This window comes from Notamacropus eugenii, chromosome 4, assembly GCF_028372415.1.
Source record: "Notamacropus eugenii isolate mMacEug1 chromosome 4, mMacEug1.pri_v2, whole genome shotgun sequence".
Taxonomy (NCBI): Eukaryota; Metazoa; Chordata; class Mammalia; order Diprotodontia; family Macropodidae; genus Notamacropus; species Notamacropus eugenii.
This window is the reverse complement of record NC_092875.1, coordinates 280,880,736-280,896,553: the sequence shown is the minus strand read 5'-3', so window position 1 is coordinate 280,896,553 and position 15,818 is coordinate 280,880,736. Positions and strand designations below refer to the sequence as shown.

Genomic DNA, 15,818 nt, shown 5'->3' with positions numbered 1-15,818 from the left:
TATTTGTTTTCAGTCTTCAACAATCACTTCCATAAGTTTTAAATTTTTCTCCCCCTCCCTCTCCTCTCCCTCCGTGGGATGGCATGCAGTCTTATGTGGGTTCTACACATACATTCTTATTAAACATATTTTCACATTAGTCATGTTGCATAGAAGAATTAAAATGAATGGGAGAAACCATGAGAAAAACCAAAACAATGCATAACACAGGAGAAAATAGCCTGCTTCATTCTGCATTCCAATTCCACAGTTCTTTCTCTGGATGTGGATGGCCTTTTGCCTCAAGAGTCCTTTGGGAATGTTTTAGGTCCTTGCATTGCTGTGAAGAGCTCAGTCTATCAGAAACAGTTCTCCTGCACTCTGGCTGTTACTGTGTACAGTGTTCTAATTCTGCTCATTTCACTCAGCATCAGTTCACATAAGTCCTTTCAGCCTCTCTGAAGTCTTCCTGTCCATCATTTCTTATAGCACAACAGTATTCCATTACATTCATATACCACAGCTTGCTCAGCCATTTCCCCAAATGATGGGCATTCCCTTGATTGCTACTTCTTTGCCATTGGGTGTGTGTGTGTATATATATATATATATATGTATATATTTTAGAGGAATTGTGTCAGTGAGAAGAACCTAACAGAGTAAGATAATAATACTAATAATCGCATTATTATAGCACTTTAAGTTTTACAGAGCTCTTTACCTCTCTCGTTGTAGTCCTACAACCACATTGTGAGTCAGCTGTTTCTCATTATCCCCATTTTACAGATGAGGAAATGGAGGTAGAGAGGTTAAGTGACTTGCCCAGGGCCACCGAACTAGTCAGCATCTAAAGCAAGATTTGAACTCACATCTTTTTTACTCCAAGTTCAGCATTTTTAACTACTGTGACACCTACTTGCCCTGGGATTAAAAAGGAAATGAATATAGAGAAAAGAAAAAAAAAAACAGCTCAAAATAAGAAGGCAGATGGAAGATGGCAAGAAGTCGTAGCGATAATGGGAGAAGAGAAAGATAGGAAACCTCACTGTGAGGAGAAACAGAGAAAAGAGAATGAAATGTTGAGAAGCTTCGTTTCCTGTTAGTTCATCTGGGCATGGATGAATACTATTCAGAGTGCTGAACGGTTGCTCTGTGATGAAGTCAGTCAAATCAAAGTAGACAGGAAAAAAGCATTCTCAATTTAAGATATTTTATACTAGCTATTAATTGCTAGGGAATAGTAATGAAACAGCAGCACTTTCCCCTTAGAGTAGAATTGTCATGTAGTTTCTAAGCTGGAGAGACAGAACTGGGAACAGCAGTAGACCTTGCAGACAGCTGCTACCCAGAGCTCATTTGCTATTTATAGTCAGGGTGCAAAGGATGGCTGTCCTAACACTCTTATCAGTCACTCTCATAAATACTAGCAAAAACATCATCAATGGTGTCATCTTCTAATACAGGAGTTATGAATGGATCAACCAATTAACTAAATTGAATGTGACACTGTGAACTAAGCTTCGGTATTTTCCTGGTAAGCACAGCTTTTGGAATGAATGTGAGCCTGGATCCTCTGAGGCAATACAGGCAGTGAGTGGTGTAGGGCTGATTCCCCCCACCTCAGTTGCTTTTTCCTATAAGAAGTAAGACCTTGCCTTCTCCCTAGAGCGACTCATCCTGCCAGGATCCATGGAAGCCTATGTAATGAATCACACTAGAGACAATGCATTCATAAATGTTTCATGAAAAAGGTATTCGGAATTATCATAAAGATATCTTAGAAAGAATTCAACAAACATTAATTACCATTTGCAATTATTATTTGTAACTATGAAAGAAGATGGGAATATTGAAACAAAAACAAAATAATCTGCCCTCAAGTAGCTTATGTTATATGAAAGGGGGAAGAAAGGGGAGAATACAATATGTACAAAGATAAATAAAACTAATGCTGTTATGTTAGGGGTAAGGTACAGGAAGGGCCCAGAATAACTTCGGATAGCTGCGTGGAACAGTGATAAGAGTGCCTAGCCTGAAATCTGAAACGCTCGTCTTCCTGAGTTCAAATCCAACCTCAGATACTTACTAGCTTGTGTGACCCTGGGTAAACCACTTAACCATATTTGTCTCAGTTTCCTCCTTTGTAAAATGAGCTGTAGGAAGTGGCAAAATACTCCAGTGTCTTTACCAAGAAAAAAGTCAAAAATGACTGAAAGAACTCAACAACAACAAAACCACTTCATGTAGAAGGAGTTAGAGATTCTGAGATGCAGAGATGAGGAGGGGATATATTTCAGGGATGGGGGAATACCCTTCATGAAAGCATAGAAATCAGTGTCAACTCCATAGGTAGCTGAGTATTGCAGTGTGAAGGATGTGGAGTCAGAATGACTTGAGTTCAAATTATACATCAGGCATTTCCTACCTGTGTAATCTGGACAAGTATCTCTTAAAATCTTTTAATAGCACCTACTCCTAGGGTTGTTGTGAGAATCCAGTGTGTGTGTGTGTGTGTGTGTGTGTGTGTGTGCGTGCATGCGTGTGTGTATCACTTCATAAACCTTAAAACACTACATAAATGCTAGCTATGGTTGTTATTTTTATTGCTGTCATTATTATTATTTCCTGGGAATAGCTGCTTGGCCAGTTTGGTTGTAATCTGAGAGGGTGTCAGGCCAAAAAGATAGGTGTCAGTCAAATTATGATAACAATATATAATGTTCTACATATTGTTTACTATGTGCCAAGAAGCATACTAAGTGCCTTACAGTTCTTACATCATTTGGTTCCACAACAGCCTTAGGAGGTACATGCTGTTATCTCCCTTTTACAAATGAGAGAAATGGGGCAAACAGAAGTTAAGTGACTTGGCTAGAATAATAGTGACTTAGTATCTGAGGACAAATTTGAGCTGAGGTCTTCCTGACTCCAAGCCCAGGGCCCTGATCCACTGTACTGAAGGGTTTTAAGTGGCAAACTGAGAACTTTGTAGTTTTTTTCTCCTTTTTTTGTTTATTTTTAGTTTTGAACATTTCCTTCTGTAAATTTTAAATTTTCTCCCCATCCCTCTCCAATGGCCTGCAATCCTATATAGACTCTACATATTGTCCTTTTTTCTAGATGTGGTATAGAGACTACAGATTATTACATAGTATCAGACTTTTTTAAAATTAATTTGTTTTCACATTTCTACAATCACTTCCATATATCTTAGATTTTATCCCATCCTTCCACCCTTCTTACCCACTCCCTCCCCAAGACAGCATGAAATCTTATATAGGTTCTACACATACATTCTTATTAAATACATTTTTACCTTAGACATGTTGCATAGAAGAAGTGAAATGAATGGGAGAAACCATAAAAAGAAAACATAACACAAGAAAAAAATAGTTTGCCTCATTCTGCAATCCAATTCCATAGTTCTTTCTTTGAAGGCATTTTGCCTCAAGAGTTCATTAGGAATTTTTTAGGTCCTTGCATTGCTATGAAGGCCTATCTACCAGAAAAAATTTCTCAGACGCTGTGGTTGTTGCTGTGTACAAAGTTCTCCTGGTTCTGCCCCTTTCACTCATCATCAGTTCATATAAATCCTTCCAGGCCTCTCTGAAGTCTTCCTGTTCATCATTTCTTATGGCACAATAGTATTCCATTACATTCATATACCACAATTTATTCAGCCATTCCTCAACTGATGGGCATTCATTTGAATTCTAGTTCTTGGCCACCACAAAGTGAGATGCTATAAATATTTTTGTACATGTGATACCCTTTCCCATTTTTATGATCTCTTTGGGATAGAGTCATAAAAGCAATATTGCTGGCTCAAAGGGTATACATGTTTCTGTGGCCCTGTGGAAATTGCTCTCCAGAATGGTTGAATCAGCTCATAGCTCCACCAAAAATGAATTGGTGTTCCAACTCTCCCACATCTTTTCCAGCATTTATCATCTTCTTGTTTTGTCATGCTAGCCAATCTGATAGGTGTGATGTGGTACGTCAGAGTTGTTTTGATTTTCATCTCTCTAATCAATAGTGACATTTTTCATATGACTATAGATAACTTTAATTTGTTCCTCTGAATACTGCCTGTTCATATCTTTTGACCATTTATCAATTGGAGAATGATTTGTATTCTTGTACATTTGACTCAGTTCTCTTTATATTTTAGAAATGAGGCCTTTATCATAGACACTAATTGCAAAAATTCTTTCCCAGTTTTCTGCTTCCCTCCTAATATTGGTTGCCTTGGGTTTGTTTGTGCAAAATCTTTTCAATTGAATGTAATCAAAATTATCCATTTTGCACTTCATAATGTTCTCTATCTCTTGTTTGGTCAAAAATTTCTCCATAAATCTGACAAATACGCTATTCCTTGCTCCACTAATTTGTTTATAGTATCAATCTTTATATCAAGATCATGTTCCCATTTGGACTTTATTCTTGTGTAGGATGTCAGACATGGGTCTATGCCTAGCTTCCACCAAACTGTTACCCAGTTTTCCCAGCAGTTTTTGTCAAACAGTAAGTTCTTATCCCAGAAGTTGGGGTCCTCGAGTTTATCAAACAATAGATTGCTATATTTATTCACTGACTACTGTGTCATAAGTACCTAACCTACTCCACTGGTCTACCCCTCTCTTTCTTAGCCAGTACCATGTGGTTTGGGTGATTGCTGCTTTATAATACAATTTGAGACCTGGTAAGGCTAGGCCACCTTCCCTAACATTTTTTTTCATTAGTTCCCTTGATATTCTGGATCTTTTGTTCTTCCAGATGAATTTTTATATAATTTTTTTTAGCTCTAGAAAATAATTATGTGGTAGTTTGATTGGTATGGCACTGAAGAAATAATTTAATTTAGGTAGAATTGTCATTTTTATTGTATTGGCTCAGCCTACCCATGAGCAACTGATGTTTTTCTCCTTACTTAAATCTGACTTTGTTTGTGCGAAAAGTGTTTTGCAATTGTGTTCATATAGTTCCTGGGGTTTTTTTGGCAGGTAGAGACTCCCAGATATTTTATAGTGTCTAGCATACCTTTAAATGAAATTTCTCTTTCTATGTCTTGCTGCTAGACTTTGTTAGTAATATATAGAAATGCAGATGACTTTATCTGGGTTTATTTTGTAACCTGCAAGTTTCCCAAAGTTGTTTATCATTTTAAATAGTTTTTTACTTGATTCCCTGGGATTCTCTAAGTATATCATCATATCATTTGCAGAGAGTGATACCTTAATTTCTTCTTTGCCTATTCTAATTCCTTCAATTTCTTTTTCTTCTCTTATTGCTACAGCTAACATTTCTTGTACCAAATGAATAATAGTGATGATTATGGACATCCTTGTTTCACCCTTGATCTTATTGGAAATGCATCTAGCTTATCCCTATTACATATAATGTTTGCTGATGGTTTTAGGTAGATACTACTTATTATCTTATGGGAGCCTCCATTTATTCCTATGTTCTCCAGTGTTTTTAATAGTAATGGGTGTTGTATTTTGTCAAAAGCCTTTTTTGCATCTATTAAGATAATCATATGGTTTTTGTTATTTTTCTTGTTGATATGATCAATAATGCTGATAGTTTTCCTAAATTGAACCAGCCCTACATTGCTGGTATAAATCTTACCTTATCATAATGTATTATTCTTATGATAAGTTGCTGTGTTCTTTTTGCTAATATCTTATTTAAAATTTTTGCATCTATATTCATTAGAAAAATTGTATAATTTTCTTTCTCTGTTTTGGCTCTTTCTGGTTTAGGTATCAGAACCATATTTGTATCATAAAAAGAATTTGGTAGGACTCCTTCCTCATCAGTTTTCCCAAATAGTCTATATGTTATTAGAATTAATTCTTCTTTAAACATTTGATAGAATTCCTGTGTAAATCCATCTGACACTGGAGATTTTTCCTAGGGAGTTCATTGATGGCTTGTTCAATGTCTTTTTCTGAGATGAAGTTATTTAAGTATTCAACTCCTCTTAAGTTAATCTGGGCAATTTATATATCTTTTAACATCCATTCATTTCACTGAGATTGTCAAATTTATGGGCATACAGTTGGGCAAAGTAATTTCTAATTATTGTTTTAATTTCCTCCTTATTGGAGGTGAATTCCCCCTTTTAATCTTTGATGTTGATAATTTGGTTTTCTTCTTCCTTTTTTTAAATCAAATTGACAAAAGGTTTATCAATTTTATTGGTTTTTTCATAAACTAACTTAGTTTTATTAGTTCAGTAGCTTTCTTAATTTCAGTTTTATTAATCTCACTTTTCGTTTTCAGTGTTTCTAATTTGCTATTTACTTGGGGATTTTCAATTTGTTCTTTTTCTAGCTTTTTCAGCTACACACCCAATTCATTGATCTCCTCTTTCTCAATTTTTTTCATGTAGGTATTCAATGATATAAAACTTCCCCTAACAACTGTTTTTGCTTTCCTTGGTATTTTCAGTTTGGGATCCTTTTCAGGAGGTGATCAGTGGATTCTTTGGATGACTATTTTGCCCTCTGGATCTAGGACCTTTGGGCAGTTTTCCTTGATGATTTCTTGAAGATAATGTGTAGGCTCTCTTTTTTTTATCATGGCTTTCTGGTAGACCAGTAATTCTTAGATTTTCTCTCTTGGATCTGTTTTCCAGGGCAGTTGTTTTTTCAATGAGATATTTTACACATTCTTCTATTTTTTCATTCTCTAGATTCTATTTGACTGGTTCTTGATGTCTCATAGAATCATTAGCTTCTATTTGCCCAATTCTAATTTTTAATAGTTTGTTTTCTTCAGTTAACTTTTGTATCTCCTTTTCCATTTGCCCAATTGTTCTTTTTAAGGAGTTATTTTCTCCAGTTAGGTTTTGCATTTTCCTTTTTCCAATTTTCCCAGTTAAGTTTTGTGCTTCCTTTTCCATTGGTCTAATTTTCCTTTTAAATTCTTCAGTGATTTCTTTTCTCATATTTTAAAAATCATTGGCCAGTTTTTCTTTTACTTCTCTAATTTGGCTCTTAAAATCCTTCTTGAGCTCCTCCCAGAATGCTCTTTGGACTTGAGACTAGTTCATATTCCCTTCTAAAGTTTCACATGGGAATACAGTCTCAATGCTGACCTCTTTAGTATTCGTGTTTTGGTCCTTGTCCCCATAGAAAAATTTTGTGGTCTTTTCTGCTTTGCTTCTTACTCATGATGATCACACTTCTCCTGGCTTTTAAAGTAGATCTCTGTTTGTGGGGCACAAGGGGCTCTGTCCCACAGTTCTTGTGCCTTGAACTTGAGGCTTTGTATATTGTGGCCTCTGGTTCTTTTACCAAGAAGCTAAAATGCTGCAGCTTACCTGAAGCTGAGCTGACTGGTGTGAGAAAGCTAGAGGCCAGGTGAAGTATTTCTGGGTTTCCTGGGAGTTACCCTGGAGCTTGCTGCATTAAGTGTTGGGGAGGAGTGGTCTGGCTGCAGGAGGTCTCCACTCTTGAGGCAGAGCATAGGCAAGCTCAGCAGTCTGTGCTAGTGTCTTCCCATTTTCCTTGACTGTGTTGAGAAATGCCTGGGGTCCTAGTGTTGGTGATTATGGGCCCCACCCCTCTGGGGCTTAGGGTCTCCTCCTGGTTTGCTGAGGTCAGGCTGTCTGGGACAGCTCTGGCCTTGTACTGTACTATACTGGTCAGCCACAGCAGGAGGGACCCCCCCCCCCCCACTTTGTGATTTTCCTAACCTCTCTTGCTAAGAGACTGATTACCCCTTTGGTTGATTCCACTGTTCCAGGATTTTTCCTGAGGAAGTATTCTCTGGTTTTTCAAGGTCAATAAGGGGAGAGGAATAGCATTTACCAATCATTCAGCCATCTTGGCTCCCAGAAGTTCAAGTAAGTGACTTAAAGACATTTAATCTGTGGGCTGATAGGTTGTTGCTGTTACCTGGAGTGCTGCACTTCTCTCTTGTTCGGTTCCACTGGACTCCCATCCTGGGCTGATATGTTTGAGATTCTGCAGTGCTGCTGCTGCTTCAGACCACCCAGGGCTTCCTGCTCTGCTTTGCTATGGTGAGATTTGTGCTGGTACTGCTTGTGCGCTGTGTGTTCCTCTAGCCTTGTGCAACAGATCCTTCTGGCTTACTTTCCCAACTGTCCTGGGTTGAAAATCTGGCACATTCTATCTCCTATTGGATTCTGCCACTCTAAAATTTGTTCAGATTCTCTTTTTAGAGGTATCTGAAGGAGTTTGTTTTATAGCTTTGGTGAGTACTTGCTCTCACTCTGCCATCCTGGCTCTGCCTCCCCAGACTTTGTTTTAAGAATATTAATTTAGCAGCTGTGTAGATGATGGATGGGAGATGGGAGAGATAAATCAGGGAGTTTATGCTGCTTGATTTAAGAGAATGAGACAGATTTGAAAGTTGTTGATAATAGAAATAAGATTTGGCAACCAAGTGAATATGTGAGGTGAGTGTGAGTTAAGTTGAGGAACATACTAATTAAGTTTACAAATTTGGGTGTCTGGAAGGATGGAGAGTTTGAAAAAAATAGAAAAGTTGGGAAGATGGTTTGATAGGAACCAGTGTTTTGGACAATCTGAATTTTAGAATTGTCTGTTTGGGATTCAGGACTGGAAATCAGGAGAGAGATCAGGGATGTATATATACATCTAGCAGTCATCTACCTAGAGATGATGATTGGAGAGGAAATGTGTGTGTGTGTGTGTGTGTGTGTGTGTGTGTGTGTATTTATGTATGTATGTGTGACAGAGAGAGACACAGACAGAGAGGAAGGAAGAAAAGGAGGAGGGAAATAAAGACAGACAGAAAGAAACAGATGCATTCCAGGCATCTTTAGAAGTTGTATCATCTCTAATATTAACTTATCTTCTTAGTTACTTGTTTCCTAAAAGTCAAGTACAGGGAGCAAAATCATTTAGGGCTCCTGATTTAAAATCTTATTCTTCTACTTTTCATTTCAAGACATCCTTTCTCTTAACTCTTCATAATAAACGTATATACTTTAAAAATAGATCCCTGGTGATTCAAAATTAATGTACCATCAAATTTTTGAATGTTATTTTATAATTGTTAATGGCATTGTTATTTAGTTTTGTCTTGTTAGTCATTTTATTAGTTAGAACAATAGAAATAAGGGAATGTTAGAAAAATACTATTAGAATAGAAAACACTTCAACATTTCTTAAATTTGAAAGATGAAGGGCTAAAATAAATTCCTTTTTCATGTAAAATGTTATTAAACTTTCCCTAATAATTATTTTTGTATGATTAAGAATATTTTTAACCCATATGTGTGGGCATGGACAACATACAAGAGATACTAAGATGAATTTCCCTAATCTCAAATATTTTGCTGTTTTATTTCCTAGCATATATATGCTTATGAATTCAAAACATGATATTCCCTTTGAAGGTGAAACCACTGTTTAAAAAATAAATAATGAGCAGGTTAATTTTTTTTTACTCTAAAAAGTACATTTTTAATTTTTTTCATTAACTGGTCCATACACGTAAAGTTGGGAATGTAATTTTAAAAGTATCAGAATATGAAGGTCAACATAGATGATAATAATTCATATAATCAGGTGAAGCAACCAATGTATTACAGGTGTTGTAAGAGTGATATAGTTAGATTTGTGATAATCGGTAAGAAAAGGATTAAATGAGTAAATAGATGTACTTCATGATGTGGTCAAAGATACCAAAGGTACATCACATAAGAAACATATGGAAAAGGTTTCTTTGAGAGCATATGGAGACGACACCATTCAAAAGCAGACATATGGAGAAGCATATTTTCCTGACAGCTGTCTTTGAGAAGACTGGTTGTCTCCAAAGGACATTGTATCATGTTACAATTATCTTGAAGTCACAAAATGGTTCCCCTTATGTCAGAAGAAGGAGAAAGGAATAAGCATTTATATAGCATCTACTAGGTGCCAGGCATTTCCTTTCTTTTCCCAGATGCATTAATGTTGTCCGTACAGAAGCTTTTCAGTTACAAGTTCTCTCTACTGCTGTAGATGAAGTATTGTTTTCCTTCAGTTAGTTTAACTTTTTTTCAGTGTCCCTGTTTCCCACTGTCTCTGTACTGCTCACCCTTGGACCCCCCTTCTCCTTTAATAGTTCACCTTCCTCGCTTCCTCTTCAGTTGTGTTCATTAGCTTTTAAATTCCATTTTTGAGCCCCTTTCCAAAAAAGCATTTCTCTCATTTTCTTCCTTATCTGTTTTCTCTTTCTGTTTACTCTAGACCTTCAATCTCAAGGTTTATGACCCTTATAATTCACTGGTCTTTCTCTTTTCTCTGTATTTTTCATGCAGCCAAAGCTTCCAAGGCATCCATTCTAGGGTAACTTGATCTTGATCTTGGGATCTAGGTTTTCCCTCTAGGAACTTTTTAAACCACTTCTTTGTAGAACTTGCCCCATCTATTTCTCTTTTTTCCTGTGCTTTGCTTCCAGAACAGTGTCCATTATTGCAGGTGGTAGAGGACATTGCCCTCTGGTAGGGTCCTCCCCCACTGAGATCATCCTTGATTGTGGAGCTCCCCCCTGATCTATACCCTCTCTTGACATTTTTTTTCTACATTTGCCTGGAAATTTCCTCTCTGTGTCAGTGTTCTCCCATTCCTCCAAGTGACATTTGTCTCCAAGGGGTTCATTTCCCACCTCAGAGGACAAGTAGAATTTTTAAGCATCAAATCTTCCAGGCTTAGTCCTACACCTCCCTTCACTGACCATCTCTCTTTACCTATACGATCCTTCATCACTCTCTCACTTCCAAAGTGAGGCCTCTTTCCTTACCTCTTCAATCTCTCCCTTCTAGTTCCCCAGTTCACTCTTCTGTAGGCTCCAATCTTTCTGAGACCTCAGAGGTCACCTCGCCCTTAAAGCTAGATTCGACCGTGGCACATTACTCACTTTTCTCTATCCCCCTGCTCCCCACCCCTTTATATACCCTCCCATGTAATGTAGTTCCCCAAAAGAAGCAGTCACCTTCAGTCGAGGTGTTTCCATGTTCTATCTGCCCCATGTCTGCTTCTTCCTGTTGTAACTTCTACCAATTTTCCACCTTCACCTCATCTCCTTTTGTACATTTAGGAAGAAACATTTTACTGGGCTTTCTGATGTCACTCTTTTCTTACCTTCTGTATTTATTCACTCCTCCTGCATTTATGTATGGGGTGTTTGAGAGGCAAATAATCTCTTTAGTTCTTTCTTTCTAATAATGTTTCGAACTCTTCTTTATTATTCAATATCCATCCTATGGCTATTTGGTGGTTAGGGTCTGATTTGCAGGATTGGTTGCCCTGGGCTATATCCTGAGCTCCATTTATCTTCAGAACTCATTATTCCCTCCTCTTTTTTTTCTAGTATGTGAGAGCAGTTTTATTTTATTAGAATGTATTTTCTTTTTGTATTTGGAAGTCTTTCTCCTAATGTCTTACAGAAGTTGTTTCTGAATCAAATTGTTAAATTTAACCACCAGATGTCTTGGAGTTTGCAGTTGGGTATTTTTTTAGAGGCAGTCTGTGAATTCTTTCAATTATAATCACATTTTCCTTGTTTAGAAGTTCTGAGCAGTTCTATTATTTACTTCACTGTGGTGTTAAGATTTTGTTTTTGTTTTAGTTTTTTTAACCTTTCATGTTCTTCTAACAAACCTATAATCCTTAGATTTTCCTTGTGCATCGCATGTTTTGTTTGCATAGTGACCTTTCTTTTCCTTTTACTGTTAGTATTTTTTACTTCTTCTAGGTGTCCTTCATTTCTATTTATTGGTATTCCTAATCTTTTGCTCTCTCTTTTGTTTCTTTGGTGAGGCTTCCATTGAAATTTCATTATTTTCTATTCTTTTCATTGTTTTTGATATGCAGGACATAAATTCTGTTCTTATAATTCCCAGTTCTCTTTTAAACCACTCAGGAGTAGCATGCTGTGGTCCCATGTTCTCCTCAGGCTCCTCTGTCTCATCAAGTGTTTCCTTCATTTTGTTTTGTTTATTCATAGATGCCTGAACTAGTTTACTAGATCTGGAGGTCTTATTTCTTCATTTGTTACTTTATTATTTTGATATCTTTATTGTTCTTGTTCTTTTTCCTGTTGATTTATCTATTTGTGTTCAAGGTCTTTGAGTTTTCTTCTTTCTGAAATCTTTGGGACCTTCATTCTTTTTGGCTATTTATTTTCCTTATCACCCACTTCCTGAGTCCCTTCTGATTGTGGTTTCCTTGGTGGCTGGATCTCAAAGTGTCTCAGCCTTTTCCCACACTGGACAATTCATGGTCCCACAGCCTGATTTTTGGATAATTGGAACTGGACACAGCTGGATTCTGTGCTCTTCTTTCAGATTTCAGTCCTTCAAATGTAGTGTCCTGTTCTGGTGCCCTGTCTCACTCCCTCTGTTTCTTGGTTCTCTGACCCAGCCCTGGCATTTCAGAGCTCTACAACCTTGGTGCTTTCAGTTTGCAGCCCTGTAACAGCAAGGACCCCAGCATACACAGGAAGGCCTGCAGTACAGGCTCTTAGATCTGCTTTTCTAAAAGGAAAGCACCTTTTGAGGGGTCAGCAATCTACTTAATCAAACATTATATCACTATATATTTTTATATATTATCATTGTATCATTTACATAGTTCAGGGGGAAAAGTCAGCACCCTAAACTTCAGAGAAAATACAGAGAAATAATGACTAAAAGACAGCACTTCCAACTGTCTGACCATAAGCAATACATACATCACAGAGCAACAAGCAGACCCAACTGTCTGACCAGTTACCAGAGAGAGAAGCACAAACATCTGGGTTTTCAAAAGGTTGAGGGGGTGGGGAGAGGTGGCTCCTCAGTGGCTACCCAGAGTCTTGTCTGACCAAACACTTCCAATGGGTAAGCCCCCAAACATTATTTATACACTTTTCAGAGCCTGAGGGCAGGACCCTCTGACCATTGCCTCAATAGCAATTAACAAAAAGGTATTGAGGCCTATTAATGGGTGGGGAAGATCTTTAACTCTTCCCCCTACCCACTATTAACCTTAAATTACCATTACATTGGGCCCCAAGATCTTTTGCAACTGGCATACGGATCAACAGACAGATCCAACTATCTGATCATACATACACAGTTACCAGAGAAACAAGCACCAACATCTGGGTTTTCAAAGCCAGGGGGCTCCTTAGCAGCTACCCAGAGTCTCATCTGGTCAAACAAACACTTCCAGTGAGTAAGTCTCACAACAAAACCTCACCTCAGAGTACACATACACTTATCAGAGCCAGGGGCATCACTACCTTTGAGAACCAGAGCCTCATTAGAAATTAACCAGAGATGTGGACCTTCCTACAAAACAGATCTCCTGTAATTAAACTTCCTTTAATGGGTGGGGAAGATCTTCAACTCTCACTAACTTAATTAACATTACAAGCACCTAGAAGGCTTTAGTTCCTGAAAAGTTATGGCCAAACTCACTGTCAAGACCCAAGCAGAGCTCCACAGCCTGAAGCCTGCGTTCTCCACAGCAACAGAAAGAGAGAGTGGGGACCAGGGTATGAAGAGGGTTTTGATGTAAAGCTCTGTCCTGTCTTTGGGTCTGCTGGGGCAGCTTTCCTGTTGGTCGTATGGGGGAGCGAGGGTGAAGGGAAAGGGATTGAGTAAGCTGAGGATAAGTGAATTTCAGTTCTCAGATTTGGAGTTGTTTTTTTGTTTACCTGCTTTTGTATTCTAGGTGTCCTAGATCACAGAGACAGCTGAATTTGCTTTATCTTTGGTGCAGGGTTTCTGTTTTGGAGAGGTTTGAAGAGGTTATGGGGAGCAGAGTAAATGTCTAATCTGCCATCTTGTTGTTTGACTTTAATTTTTTTAATAGCATTTGACCAGATGTTTGAAAATATAAATTAGATTTTATTTTTCTATTTATTTTCAGGCATACAAATGGTATGAACTTGGACACAAGAGAGGTCATTTTGCATCTGTTTGGCAGCGTTCACTTTACAATGTAAATGGAATTAAAGCTCAACCTTGGTGGACTGCAAAAGAAACTGGTTATACTGAGTTAGTGAAGGTGAGTACTATGTCCACTTACCCCCAGATTATCTGTGATATCAAGAAAGGAATGCTTTGAGTTGTGTAACATGAGGCTGGAAGAGGCAATGATATTAGGACAGATCGCCGACAGATACAGAATTCATCTGTTTAGAGACACCTTCATTGTGAACCATATCACACTGACTGTCATTTTCTCCCTCTTTAAAAAAAAATACATATGCACATATGGACATACAACATTCCTGAAGAATCCATATTTGCCATTAATTGGGGAGAGCATGTGCAAGACAGACAAGCCCTTGGCATTTTGGAGCAGGAAGAGAAGCACTTTTAGGGGAGTCTCTTTGGCAAGAGCCTGTGCCAGGTGCTAGCAATACACACAACCAATGAAACAATCTCCACTCAGAAGGAGCTTGCATCCTAACAGGGGAAACAATGAGTACATATATGAGTGTGTTCAAAGTAAATGTAAAGAGAGTAAAGATAAACGCCAAATAATTAAATGCAGGGAGGTTTGAGAGGGAAGGCATTAGCAGCTGCAAGAATCAGGAAAGGCTTCATGCAGAAAGTGGTGTTTGAGCTGAGTGTTGAAGGAAGAAAGGGGATTCCATGTGTGGTCTTTGCTTATTGGCTAAATACCTGGAAATGCTTTGTTCTCAATGATTATCTTTTTTTTAGTCACTTTTATCTGTCCTTTGGTAAGTTTTGCAGAACTTACATATAGGATAATACACATGTATGCATACAGATAGATTTTACTGCGTGTATTCAGATGAAATGTTCTGCATTCTACCTTGATGCATTATTATTCAAATAAGATTTTAATTTTCTGTAATTAATAATTGATCCATTAAAATAAAATATTTTCTATTGAAGTACTTAATATTTTCTGTCAGATTAAAGCTAAAGTTCATAGCTTCCACATCATTCAAGGTTTTTTTCCATGGCATTTAGGTGGTGCAGTAGACAGGGCAATGGCCCTGGAGTCAGGAGGACTTGAGTTCAAATTCAGTTCAGCCTCAGACACTTACTAGCTAGCTGGCAAGTCACTTAACTCTGTTTGCCTCAGTTTCTTCATCTTTAAAATGAGCTGGAGAAGGAAATGGCAAACCACTCCAGTGTCTTTGCCAAGAGAACCCCAAAAGGGGTAATGAAGAGTTGGACATGAATGAAAAATGACTAAACAACCAGAGAAAGTTAGCAAGAAAATAGCCAAAGCAGTTTCTTCTTCTTAACTAGAATTGGCACATTCTGAAGCTTACTGTTTAAGGGATTCTTTTATGGACAACTTAAACTTAAAAAAAAATAGCAAGTCACTAATGTTAGTCACTTATAACTGACATTTCCTGTTAAGCTTACTTGATTATGGGAGATTTACTGGTTAGGGCAAAGAAATCCTTCTCCTCAGCTTTGCCAATCAAGTGTCCATTTCCAAATCCCATTTCCCCAGGGCTTCCCAAAATGGTACTCAAACTCAGCTTATGTGAGCCCCTGCCTGGATAAGTCCTGTATTACAATGGGGAAAAAAAGAGAACGGAGTATAAATTAACGAATGGCTACATTAACACCAAATTCCCTGACAAATTTGATTTTGAAATTCAATACTATATAATTTGCTAGCTAGCTATATATGTAAAAGTTGTACTTTTTAAATTGACTTGTGACTTTTTAAACCACATATATCCATAGATGTGTAAATGCATACAGATATTTTATGCATGTGTGTATTATATAGTTATATACATAACTATATAAATATACACACACAAACACAGATATGCCATATGGGCTTTTAAAATTGACCGCTGACCCA

General features: G+C 37.6%; 1 protein-coding gene across 10 annotated transcripts in view; it reads left to right on the top strand.

Annotated features, from left to right (window-relative positions):
- The window catches only part of ASPH (aspartate beta-hydroxylase), a 276,582-nt gene that overhangs the window by 225,812 nt on the left and 34,952 nt on the right, over positions 1-15,818 (top strand). For all 10 annotated transcript variants that reach the window (XM_072604669.1, XM_072604662.1, XM_072604667.1 and 7 more), the window contains one exon: positions 13,884-14,021. In XM_072604669.1, the coding sequence (XP_072460770.1) occupies positions 13,884-14,021 (138 nt within the window). The remainder of the gene's footprint in view (positions 1-13,883; positions 14,022-15,818) is intronic.